The sequence below is a fragment of the Hypomesus nipponensis genome, chromosome 23 (assembly GCF_054491055.1).
Source record: "Hypomesus nipponensis isolate SF chromosome 23, ASM5449105v1, whole genome shotgun sequence".
Taxonomy (NCBI): Eukaryota; Metazoa; Chordata; class Actinopteri; order Osmeriformes; family Osmeridae; genus Hypomesus; species Hypomesus nipponensis.
Window position 1 is genome coordinate 21,559,957 of NC_140383.1, and position 12,544 is coordinate 21,572,500.

The following is a 12,544-nucleotide window of genomic DNA, read 5'->3' on the forward strand; positions in this document are numbered from 1 at the left end:
AGCTGGTATATGCTAGGCTTAAGTAAATCATGTCATTAACAGGGCCCCAAAAGTCGAAAAGTGAAAAACGAAAGAATAGCCTAAGCATTCACTTTGAAGATGTCACAAGAAAGAAACCATCATGATACCTTTCAAGTGAGTGTTTATCTACTCAGTTTATCTATAGGACTTTAGAGGGGCTGAGTACTCCATGTTATATGGGCCCTTCAACTCTGTAGGGAGAAATCCAAAAAGCAAGTGCAAAACAATTATTATGACGTTATCCACCCCTGATCTGTCTGAATGGAGCCCCTTCATTATAACACATCATAACATTTCCCTTTATGCTCCTTTAAACATGTTTTACTGGAAGGCCTTAACAAGTGAGATTCCTTACAAAAACTATTTTGAACAGTTTATAGAGACCCATCTTGAACAAAAATCACGCAATGCCCTATTTATTGAAGATATAATATTGTTAAATTAAGCCTATGATGGTCATTTTCTAGGCTACTCCAAAGGCTGTGGGTGCTGAAAACAATTCACCGCCAGAAAAGTTGGTGGAGCAAGTCCGTTGGCCTAATCAGTGTAAATAAGCATTCTCTAAAAACGATTGACAGCCCGTTATTGTGTAGGAGTGAGTGTGCTTAAATCTGTCTGCTAAAATGATTTAATACTCTACCTGCAGTACATTTCTATTCAACCTAACTTTAACAGTACACTGAAGTTATTTCTAAAATTACCCCATCACAGTAGATTCTAGATTATGAAGCCTACAGGCAAAAAAATACATTTTTCATGGAGGATTTAAACTTCCTGATGCTCATGATACTGACGATCGACACAGCCTCCAGCTCCTGCCTCCACCAGAGAGGTTTATTAGCATGTGTTATCTGAGTTAATGCATGGTACAGTCCCACACTTTCTCCTCTCAGTGCATCTCTCTCGGACTGACACACGTCATTATTTCTCAACTGTAGTCAACTACAGAGATTTAGCCTAATCTTGTTTTGAATCTGCTATAGATGAGATAATTGTGGTGTTACTCTAAGTTAGCAGTGCTGGTGTAGGTTCACACATTGGGGTTTCCTACAGTGTGCTTGGAAGCCACCATCAAAACGTATTGTATTGTGATACATTACATTTACATTTATTCATTTAGCAGACGCTTTTATCCAAAGCGACTTCCTCTGGTCACTGATAATAACAACAACAAGATAGCCCCAAAGCATTGCGGGTAGCCAAAACAAGAAGCACACATTGTAAACAACCAAAAAATAAGTGCCAAAGGGAAGAACCACAAGAGCATGAAGTTAAGCAAGTTACAATTAAACAACATGAATCTCTAAGTGCAAGTGTACCTGTAGAAAAAGCAAGCAACAGTAAAAATAAAATAAGATTAACTAAAATAGAATATTTCGCAGCGAATACAACAGTTTAAATCAGTTACCAATAACCAACAAGAGCAAAAATTCTCTAAGCAAGAGTCATTGTGATCCTTGAGGAAACTAGCATTGGGTTCAGCAAACCATTCCTATACCGTTGTACTCCCGGAACAAGTGCGTCTTGAGCCTTCTCTTGAAGGTGGAGTGACAGTCTGTGTCTCTGATGGAGGTGGGGAGTTGATTCCACCACTGGGGGGCCAGGCAGGAGAAGAGCTTGTGTTAGGACTGGGCGGTCTTGAGCGGTGGGACCACCAGGCGGTTGTCTGAAGACCGTAGGTGGCGGGTGGGGGTGTAAGGCTGCAGGAGAGACTTGATGTAGTCGGGTGCAGTCCCGTTCACTGCTCAGAAGGTCAGTACCAGGATTTTGAATCTGATGCGGGCCGTGATGGTTAGCCAGTGGAGGCAAATGAGGAGCGGAGTAACGTGGAAGTAATATACTAGTACTGTGCTGTGCCTGTGATGCTCTCCCTGTGATGTTGCTGGTCATTAAGATGTTGGTTCGTTGATTTGGTGCTAACTTAAATGGAGGCTATACGCACTGGCAAAACCTTTTTGCAGTTCGATTAGAGATTACGGCGCATACACAGGGTTTATCAGAGAACATAATAATTAACATAACAAATGTTCACTTATTGACACTGAAAATGAAGTATCCACTTTATTTGATATTTGCTATCTCAATTCGTCCATCCCTCCGTCTGTCCATTTGTCAGTCCGTCCCTTCATTACTCTATATATCCGTCCATTTATTTATTTATCTATACCTCATTTCAGTCATCCATCTTTCCTGCTCCAGTGTTCTGGCAAGGGGGGATTTACACGTTCCCCAGTGTTTTCCTCTCAGAACATGGCGTCCTCTTGCCCCTGACTGGCATGTGATACCTCAGCTCCTTCCAAAACCGTGACGACGGACACAGAGGGGGTGTTGCCAGGCCTTGCACCCCCTCCTGCTTCTCCTCCTCCCCACTTGCCAGACTCCACCCCCCCGGCCTCCTGGTGGTCCTGCGGGCCGCGTGGTTCTTACGGAGACGCACGACGCCCTGCTTCTTCCGTAGCTGGCGTAGCGAGGGTGGGAGGACGGCCAGCTGGGCAGGGTGGAGCTCCTCCAGCTCCAGCAGCACCACACGCAGACTGCCCTCCAGCAGGGCGTGGTGCATGGCCGTCTCTCGCTCGTACCAATGCTGCCACGCCTCAGAGACAGTGCTGACATCACTGCTGCTGAATGAGGAGGCGGAATAGAGAAGCAGGAGACGCCGGCTGGCCCGTATCCTCTCCTCCACCACGTCTACCAAAGCTAGAGGGAAGGAGGGAGGAAAACAGAACAGGTCATATTAGGTTCATTTGAAAGGAAGATGTTATGTTGTGCTGTATCTGAAGAAAAGCAACAGAAACTCCTCGACGTAACGTGACAGAAGTGGTGTACAGTAGTGGTATATTTAGTTATCAGACTCCTGATTGGTCCTTGTTCTATCCCACATGACTTACCCTCCCCTGGTAGGTTGTCTCGCCCCGGTATGAAGAGTTTGTAGCCACACTTCCCCTCCAGCACCTGGGGCATCGTGTGGAGGGCAAACCCCTCCAACTCCTTGTTGGCTCTGTTTCCAAACAGCCGAGGATACGCCACATAGGCGTCGTACAGCTTCCCATCAGCGTCTATCACAGAAAGACAGGGGGCGCCAAAATCACTGGAGGTTAGGGACCTCAGGGAGGGGAATTGTGGTTTAACTTGTGGCCAGTGATTTTTTACTGAAAACCATGGCGCACCCATCAGTATGCAACAATATGGGCAAAGCAATACCTATGTTACTGTGTACAAGGTCAACAGTGAGGTTTGATGCAAGGTTAAACCCAGAAGTACATCCTGTGTAGTTGTTCCATCCAGCTAGTCTGCTGCGTTGGGTGTAGAGGAAGTGCCACTCTGAGAGGAGACTGTGGTACAAGATTGACGAGAGAAGATTGTCTCTGTATTTCCTGTGAAACAGGCTGAATGTGCTTTGCTGGAGGTATTTATGCATGCACACTCGCTTCTGTCACACTCACTTCTGACAACCATGTGGTCACCATGCATACTTATCACTACGTATCAGAGAGTATGTAGGTCACCGCCACAGCCATGTCCGTTTACGTTCATCTGGTCTTCCCTGAAACTCGTGTTTTCTGTCTGCGTGTGTGTTGTCCAGTCCTGGTTTTGTCACTTTTCTGGTTCCCTGTCTTGTTTCAATCAGCTGTTGGCCATTCATTGTGTGATCCCCCTGCCCTGTGTAAATGTCTGCTCCCTATGTCAGTCCTGGTCGCATTGTCGTTGTGCAACGTAAGAAGCTCCTGAGATTCCATTTGATAAATGCATTTTTTGGTAACTTGGATCCTGCCTGCGTTTGGGTCCACCTCCTGCCTTACCACTTGACACACTTGTCAAGACACACACACATACCTGTGCTTTTGTAAAGGAAAGGGAAGACTCCCCGGAAGCAGAGCACAATGTGGATCTTGAACAGGTAGTAGAAGACCACAGCAGCAGTGAAGTTCAGAGCCAGGCAGCCTAACAGCAGACCAACAGGAAGCATCAGGTTGGGATCTGTAGAGACGGAGGTTTAATAACTAGGATCAATAAAGAAATAGGTCAGTGAGGTTGAGGTGAGGTTACACACTCATTGTTGTTGTTGTTACATGAACAGAAGTGAGGTTCCACTGTCATAGATGAGATTCAAACACTGTTAATGAGGATTGACCAGTGAGGTAACACTATCATAGTTGGTGTTACACTGTCACGTCAGTGGGTTGGTTGTTTTCTGACCTGCCGGCAGGAGTGTGAACTGTGCCTCCACAAAGTCATGGGAACTGTAAACACAACATGAGTAGTTGACATAGAAGTCTTCCTGCTTCACTTCAGAGAACGTCAGCAGGTGATTCAGCCACACACCTTTTTCTCCGTCAACCTGTCTCTGGTCCCTGGCAGGGGAAAAGGAATACACGTACTCATGGATGGATAAATAGATAGATACATGGATGGATGGATGGTTGGGTAGATAGACAGATAGATGAACCTACGGTTGTTTTTGGTGAAAGACTCTCTGTGTGGAATCATTGTTGATGAAGTCATCAGCACCGCTGGCCAGCCAAAACACATTCACCGAATGTTTTCCCACACACGGAACAAACACACGACACTCCTTGGTGAAGTTTGACCCTGTAAACACATGAACCCACATGCAAACAAACATATGGTACAAGACAGGGGAGCAAAACAAAAGCATATCATGTCACAATGCGTGTTAAATGCAACTCACCTAACTCTGCCTTGACCGACTCATTAATAGGCACCACTAGTCTGGGTTGAAGAACATATTCCTCTGAAATAACAAGGAAGTCAAAAAACTGTTATTTTATCATGCACAGGAAGACAACTCCAATGGTTAATGTTAAAAAAATGATGGACAGTTTGCGTACCTGTCTGCATTTTAATGATTGGTCATTACAGTAATGTAAGCATTTATCACCTGTCACTCCACAGTTGATGGTGGCTGACATGCTTGTACGGATTCCCCCCAGGTCAAAGGTCACAGTGCAGGTGTAGAAGCCTCTGTCCTTGGGCTCGACGCGCTTCACAGTCAGACTCTGGTTGCCATCACGATACATGAACTTGTCGTCTGTTTCAATAGGCTGACAGTCCTGGAGAAGTCCATTAAAGGAACTATCACATGGGGGTTCAACTGAAACTGAGACTTAAATACTAATGCAAATAAAATAACATTTATTATTATATTTATTAGCATTTAATTTAATTATGCAACTTGCAGTGTATGGATACTATGTATTTTTGTGTGGCTACTATGCACTATATATTTCCAGATCATGATAGTCATTACAGATTTTCTAGAAAATCTCTTGTGCCACGTTAGAAAAACATGTTGAGTTACAAGGTTCATACCTTTTACATAGCTACAAGCCAGTAATTTTTTGTTGAAGTAAATATAACAAAAAAGATCGTTTTTACCTCAGGTCTTACCTTGTACCACTTGAAAGAGTAAGAATCTCCTAATTCCATTTTCATGTTCTTCAAGGGACAGACCAGTTTGTCATTGACCAGGTTTGTCAGGTACTGGATGTATTTATCTGGACGGTCACAATGTGAGTTGGTTTGGTTTACGATCAGTAAGGTGGTCTGAGAGAAACACTGGGTTGGAGTTCTGATGACCAGAGAACACACAATACTCCATTAGATCATGCTGATGCAGAAGTACACAGCAATCTGATCTGATCAAATGAGTAACTCCTTCACTAGATTTGATGTCCTTGTCTCACACAAACATACAGTACCAGTTCATTTCCATTTACATAGCACAACATGTCCACCATGAAAGAAAATACTCGTTAAGTTTGACGAGGAGGTTGGTACTGTTCAATAGGTACCTCACAACACACAGGTATTTCCCCGTGTCCTGCAGTGAAACATTGAGGAACCACAGGGTGGTGCCCCTCACAAGAGTTTGTTCTGTATCCTGCCCCAGCTCCAGGGTGTCCTCGCTGTACCACTGGATGTTGTAGGAGACATTCCAAAAGTCGAACACCTCAGAGGCTACCAGGGTGCAGTTCAACATGGCAGCCTCCCCTACGACTGAGAACGTCCGCTCAAACTGCAGGCCATACTCCTTACAGCCCTCTGCAGAGAGGCGGCAGGGGAGATAGAGGGAAGGGAGGTCATTGATGAGTAAACACACATGGACCAGTCCACTGACACAAGAGGGCAATCTTTTGAATTTGTCGAACCTTATGACTATCTCACTTTCTCTCAATCCTTACTGTATGAGGCTTCAATCACTCTCTGTTTCTGTCTCTTTCTCTCCACTGTTTATCAATGTGGTATTACAGTTATGTGTATCTGTATTACAGTGGTGACTTGAACAGGTGATTGAAATGATGGTCCTACTTACCACCTGCTGCTGAGGAGCTGCTGATGAGGCTGAGGGCTGAGAGGAGGAGAAAGTTCTGGAGCCAACCCATGTCTGGAAGAAAGAAAGAGAAATTTCCGGTAACACTGGAGATCACCTGAAGTCACACGTGACTACCAAGAAATATGATTTAACAGTGAAGCACAATCTTTTTTGCGTTCTTCCCAAAACACAAGATTGAAACATCTTTGGAAAAATCCTGTCTCATACAAGAAACCATTTACTCTCAATAGAGCTGTTGTAGCTACATTGCGTCCGTCATTTACACAACACTTATAAGTCGGTAGTGCATGAGCCTCTGGCAGGTGAAAGTCCATGCATGAGTGCGGGACTCCTCCCATGGACTTATTTAAAAAAATCCTACCACAACCGCAAGAGTCGGATATCTTATAGAAAAAACTCACATTTTATTGTAAAGTAAAATCGTATATTACATTTGGTCGGGCAAGTGGATTTTAAAATAGGACAGTAGCAGACTGTGGTAAAGGAGGCAAGGAGTCTTGAATGAAGGGGCACAAGGTCTTTACTTGAAACAAAACAGCGTTGCACAAACAAAGGTCAGCTGCCCGCACGGCCGATAATACGAAACAAGAATAAAACTCTACAACGAAGTCAGAAACATGTCGGCTTATATAGCCGTCATAATTAGACTTAAATCGAAACAGGTGCGCCTCACAATTCCGGTGACACAGACTGGCGCGCACCGTCGCCGTGCGCTCCGTGACACAGACGCCCGAAAATTATCAGCATCTGGCATCCTAGCAGGGCCGTACCTAATAATAATATTTATCCCCCTCAATATTCAAATCTGGTCAAAATGTCCCCCCCAATATATTAATATAAATAGGCCTATAAATAAAATATAAATGTGCTACGCTACTACAGGCAACCACGCACGCTGTCCGAAATTGTCATAAAACATTTAATCATATTCATAACTACATTCATACTACTATACACTATTCATACTACTACACGTTAAATTCCCCAGTTCATTATAAAATACCTTGAAAGATGTCCAGAAGTATCAGCGTCTTTACCAAAGTTATAACAGAAAAGGCTACTAATGATGGATATCTGAATAGGAAACCAAGTCAAACAAATAACGTCTGTAGCCGATAACATCTAGTTTAGAAGTTTCCACACCATCCAACACAGAACTCAGCGGCCAATAATAAACTTTCTACTTCAGACGTCGAAGCTAATTATTGGTTTCGACATTACAAGCCGCCCTTTCCCCCCCCAACCCCATGAACTGCGTTTTTTTCGAACTGAAATATGCTTATTGTAAATCATGATAACAGTTCCAGTATTTAACTTCTAAATTGTAAGCGATTCAAAAGCGCACCTCGGATTACTCCCTCAGTAATCTATAGATTGAGTAGGCCAATGCTTCTTATTTGGCACGATTTCGATTTCTGTGTCTGAAAAGGAAACCGTTGTCAGGTTTTGTCCATTATTAGCCTTGCTTCACGCGGCTTAATGTCGGTGACGGTGTCTGTGAATAACAACGAGAAAAATCACTGAATCTATGTACAATCTTTATTACATAACTGTTGCTTAACCTTATTTACAACAGTAGAGATGCACTACAGTGGTAGAGTGTGTGTTACAGATCTATTGTGTGGACACCTATATTGACACCACCATTGACAGTCTATGCAGAAAGTCTAACACCCAGCAACTATGCAGCTGAGAGTCTACAGTCATTCTCTAGGGAAAAAAGTACAGGATTGTGACTGATATCCAATACAGATTTAGTAATCGGTAGTCCAGGAATCTACAGGGTGAAAGGCTGTCTGAATGCCCATTTATCCATCCATTAATTAATTCCTTTATCCCTCCGTTCACCAATCCATCATTTACATTACATTTACATTTAGTCATTTAGCAGATGCTCTTATCCAGAGCGACTTACAGTAAGTACAGAGACATTCTCCCTGAGGCAAGTAGGGTGAAGTGCCTTGCCCAAGGACAAAACGTCATTTGGCACGGCCGGGAATCGAACTGGCAACCTTCTGATTACTAGCCCGCTTCCCTAACCGCCCAGCCACCTAACTTCCATCGATTTTCTTTTTACATTACAGTCTTTTTACAGAGATTTACATGTTCCCCAGTGTTTTCCTCTCAGAACATGGCGTCCTCTTGCCCCTGACTGGCATGTGATACCTCAGCTCCTTCCAAAACCGTGATGACGGACACAGAGGGGGTGTTGCCAGGCCTTGCACCCCCTCCTGCCTCTCCTCCTCCCCACTTGCCAGACTCCACCCCCCCGGCCTCCTGGTGGTCCTGCGGGCCACGTGGTTCTTACGGAGACGCACGACGCCCTGCTTCTTCCGTAGCTGGCGTAGCGAGGGTGGGAGGACGGCCAGCTGGGCAGGGTGGAGCTCCTCCAGCTCCAGCAGCACCACACGCAGACTGCCCTCCAGCAGGGCGTGGTGCATGGCCGTCTCTCGCTCGTACCAATGCTGCCACGCCTCAGAGACAGTGCTGACATCACTGCTGCTGAATGAGGAGGCGGAATAGAGAAGCAGGAGACGCCGGCTGGCCCGTATCCTCTCCTCCACCACGTCTACCAAAGCTAGAGGGAAGGAGGGAGGAAAACAGAACAGGTCATATTAGGTTCATTTGAAAGGAAGATGTTATGTTGTGCTGTATCTGAAGAAAAGCAACAGAAACTCCTCGACGTAACGTGACAGAAGTGGTGTACAGTAGTGGTATATTTAGTTATCAGACTCCTGATTGGTCCTTGTTCTATCCCACATGACTTACCCTCCCCTGGTAGGTTGTCTCGCCCCGGTATGAAGAGTTTGTAGCCACACTTCCCCTCCAGCACCTGGGGCATCGTGTGGAGGGCAAACCCCTCCAACTCCTTGTTGGCTCTGTTTCCAAACAGCCGAGGATACGCCACATAGGCGTCGTACAGCTTCCCATCAGCGTCTATCACAGAAAGACAGGGGGCGCCAAAATCACTGGAGGTTAGGGACCTTAGGGAGGGGAATCATAGGTTAATTTGGGGCCAGTGATTTTTTACTGAAAACCATGGCGCACCCATCAGTATGGAACAATATGGGCAAAGCAATACCTATGTTACTGTGTACAACAGGGGTCCCCAAATTATGGCCCGCCAAAGCATTTGGACCGGCCCTCTGAACAATGCCAGATACTTTTTTTTACACTGATTAATATGCACAAGTAAGTAAATGTTTTGACTTCAATAGCAATGAATATGAAAAATGGTCAATATGATAGTAATAATGCTCTTTTAATAGGCAATATAACCCTTGATATTTACGGATGTACAGTGCATAACAAAATAATACACTAATCTAGCATTATAAATACATTTAAAATCATAATAAAATCTCCACAATAATACAGGTAGTCACTCCGGCCCATGTTATTTTCTGTTACAGACCGACCCGGCCCCACATTAAAGAAAGGAAAAATGATCTGGCCCTTGCAGAAAAAGGTTTTGGGACCCCTGGTGTACAGAAGTACACCCTGTCTAGTTGTTTCATCCAGCTATTCAGCTGTGTTTGGTGTAAAGAGAGTGTCATTCTAAGAAATAAGTGTGGTACCAAAGCACAAGTCTAAGTTTTGCCTCTGTGTTTCCTGTCAAACCTGTGAGGCATGCCAAACATGCCGAGCTAGAGGAAGTTCCATCTGCATACACACTCACTTTGGTTTTCACATGTGGTTAGGAGTAGAGGGGAAAATATGCAATGTTTACAAAGTAAGTGTGTGCGTGTGATATTTTGTGTGAATATTTGTGTTTTTTGTGCATGATGCATGTTATGTAATTTCCATTTTCTTCAACTGAATCTGCATATGTCTTAGAGAGTATGGAAGCAACAAACACACACACACACATACCTGTGCTTTTGTAAAGGAAAGGGAAGACTCCCCGGAAGCAGAGCACAATGTGGATCTTGAACAGGTAGTAGAAGACCACAGCAGCAGTGAAGTTCAGAGCCAGGCAGCCTAACAGCAGACCAACAGGAAGCATCAGGTTGGGATCTGTAGAGACGGAGGTTTAACAACTAGGATCAATAAAGAAATAGGTCAAAGCTAAGGTTACACACTCATTGTTGTTACATGAACAGAAGTGAGGTTCCACTATCATAGATGAGGTTATAATACTGTTAATGAGGATTAATCATCATTAGTGAGGTAACACTATCATAGTTGGTTTTTCTCTGACCTGCGGGTAGGAGTGTGAACTGTGCCTCCACAATACCACGGTAACTGTAGACTTCACATGAGTAGTTGACATAGAAGTCTTCCTGCTTCACTTCAGAGAACGTCAGCAGGTGATTCAGCCACACACCTTTTTCCCCGTCAACCTGTCTCTGGTCCCTGGCAGGGGGAAAGGAATACACATATGGATGGAAGGTAGCCTGGCTGCCAGCCCAACTTCTCCCCGCCCACAAAAACATTTGGTCGGGAAGTTGGGTCTGGAGGGTCTCGTATTGGGGAACAACTACAGAAAACCTGAATCTGGGCGTACCAATTAAATTGCCAGGGAGGGCTTTATACGATGATGGACAGATGATCAACAGTAACGTAATCACCCACGTCACAAAAAAGCGCTTAAGTTGAATTTGTTTTGAACAAACAACATATTACGTTGCTCTGATTGGTTGTAGGTCTATCCAATTGAGGGAAGAGGCATTTTTTTTCCAGGATCGTTTGAAACACGCCCCGTAGTCAAAGCCCAACAGGGAGTTATCAGACTCATATTCTGACTAGAATTATGAGTATGACAACATCAGGCAAGATGGAAGGATGAATCGCGATACAGATACTCACTATAATTTGAGGGTTCTTGCTTTAAGATAGCAAGCAATGCATATTGGGTATAGCTACAAATGTTATCCTATAGAGGTTGAATGCTTTGAATGCCGATTTAGTTTTAAATAACGTTACTTCCAAGTGTTCACTGCCCACTCATTATATTGCTTACAATCATATAATAGAGGTTTTACACAGATTTACATTCCAAATTCTTGACTTTTAAGAGGATAGACTTCGGGACAACAGTCTTTAAGCCTCTTTGTCCACTGAAACACAACTCATTAGATGGCCTGGTGATAGTGAAGCAGTGACAGTGAAATAATAATTAACTGGATAAATTGTATAATTCCATTTTAACCTAAGTGGTTTTCTGGTTGCATCTTTATAACAGTTACATTATACAACATTAACAATGTATGTTTCAACCACACTAATAACAAGTGGTGGAGCACTTGTCCCCCTGAATGTTTTACTTTGGATAAAAGCAATTCAACAACATTTTAGATATTTTTGTGTTTTATTGAAATACCAACCATGTGTTACATGTAATTTGTATTTCGTACATTACATTTACACAATTGAGTGGTATTTGGAGTACAGAGCTGGTAATAAACGACGATGTTAATTGGCTTTCGTCTATCAAGACTCTGGCTCTCCTCATATCATGTGTGGAGACTGAGAGCCTGATGTACTAACATTGCGACCGCAGCTTAATCTGCGCCTTTGCCCAACCGCAAATAGCGCACGGTGTATTTCCGCATTTTGCGTGGTTTTTATCAAACCAGATCCTCGTCGGGCAATCGGTGCTTTACTCCGCCCTTTAATGTTAATTAGCGCGCAGTTAAAAGACGGGAAAAATCGCCTGCATGCTACTGCCACCATCGGCATATTCATGCTCAGGCTTGCCTAGGCTGCAGCCTAGGGGGCCCACTTGTGCAGGGGGCCCCGGATTGGCCGGATTGTTTTTTAATATTTTAAATGAACTTCAGCGGTAACAAAATAAAGACCCTAATTGTCCCATAAGAAACTTTTTCTTTTTTAATAATCAAGTTATTGGGTAGATGTGACTTGGGTGACATCTGTCCAGCTGCTGCTGTCATGTCAATCATATTTATTACTCACTGCTATTGCTAGATGGCATAGTGGCAGAATGACGCACAAAAACGCAAAATACAAAGGTTAAAAGAACAACGTGACCAAGATATCCTGAAACAAATCACGAAATGTAATGGATACTTCAAGGCTGCTGAATCTTCATCCAGTCGAAGACGAGATCCACAGCAGGAGGACTGCCAGCTAGCATCGGCCATCGGTAATATTTCAGCGAATATGGGAGAGTTAGGGGTATTGGTGTGGTATTAGTACTTTTGATCT

The 12,544-nt window shown here is 43.9% G+C and overlaps 2 protein-coding genes across 7 annotated transcripts in view; both read right to left on the reverse strand.

The window, feature by feature from the left end:
• Nucleotides 1-2,053: 2,053 nt before the first annotated feature.
• On the reverse strand, nt 2,054-6,487 carry LOC146234869 (interleukin-1 receptor-like 1). Its single transcript, XM_084688587.1, has 10 exons — nt 6,356-6,487; nt 5,835-6,084; nt 5,431-5,611; nt 4,922-5,093; nt 4,712-4,774; nt 4,473-4,611; nt 4,219-4,373; nt 3,856-3,999; nt 2,910-3,077; nt 2,054-2,718 (listed from the first exon to the last, which is right to left on the reverse strand). Exons 1-10 carry the CDS (start codon nt 6,423-6,425, stop codon nt 2,240-2,242), a joined length of 1,821 nt encoding a protein of 606 aa, XP_084544713.1. The 5' UTR covers nt 6,426-6,487; the 3' UTR covers nt 2,054-2,239.
• Nucleotides 6,488-7,897: 1,410 nt separating this feature from the next.
• LOC146234870 (interleukin-1 receptor-like 1) overlaps nt 7,898-12,544 on the reverse strand; it is a 17,484-nt gene continuing 12,837 nt past the window's right edge. For all 6 annotated transcript variants that reach the window (XM_084688584.1, XM_084688585.1, XM_084688583.1 and 3 more), the window contains exons 8-11: nt 10,578-10,732; nt 10,250-10,393; nt 9,146-9,313; nt 7,898-8,954 (exon numbers count right to left, since the gene is read on the reverse strand). In XM_084688584.1, coding sequence (XP_084544710.1) covers nt 8,476-8,954; nt 9,146-9,313; nt 10,250-10,393; nt 10,578-10,732 — 946 coding nt within the window. In that variant the 3' untranslated portion in view covers nt 7,898-8,475. The remainder of the gene's footprint in view (nt 8,955-9,145; nt 9,314-10,249; nt 10,394-10,577; nt 10,733-12,544) is intronic.

Bases quoted from the DNA above. Each gene is read 5' to 3' on its own strand.
- LOC146234869 (XM_084688587.1), bottom strand. From the start codon at position 6,425: ATGGGTTGGCTCCAGAACTTTCTCCTCCTCTCAGCCCTCAGCCTCATC. The intron at 5,094-5,430 runs GTAAGACCTGAG...GGACTTCTCCAG, and splicing joins ACTCTTTCAAGTGGTACAAG to GACTGTCAGCCTATTGAAAC. The intron at 4,374-4,472 runs GTAGGTTCATCT...TTCCCCTGCCAG, and splicing joins GTCTTTCACCAAAAACAACC to GGACCAGAGACAGGTTGACG.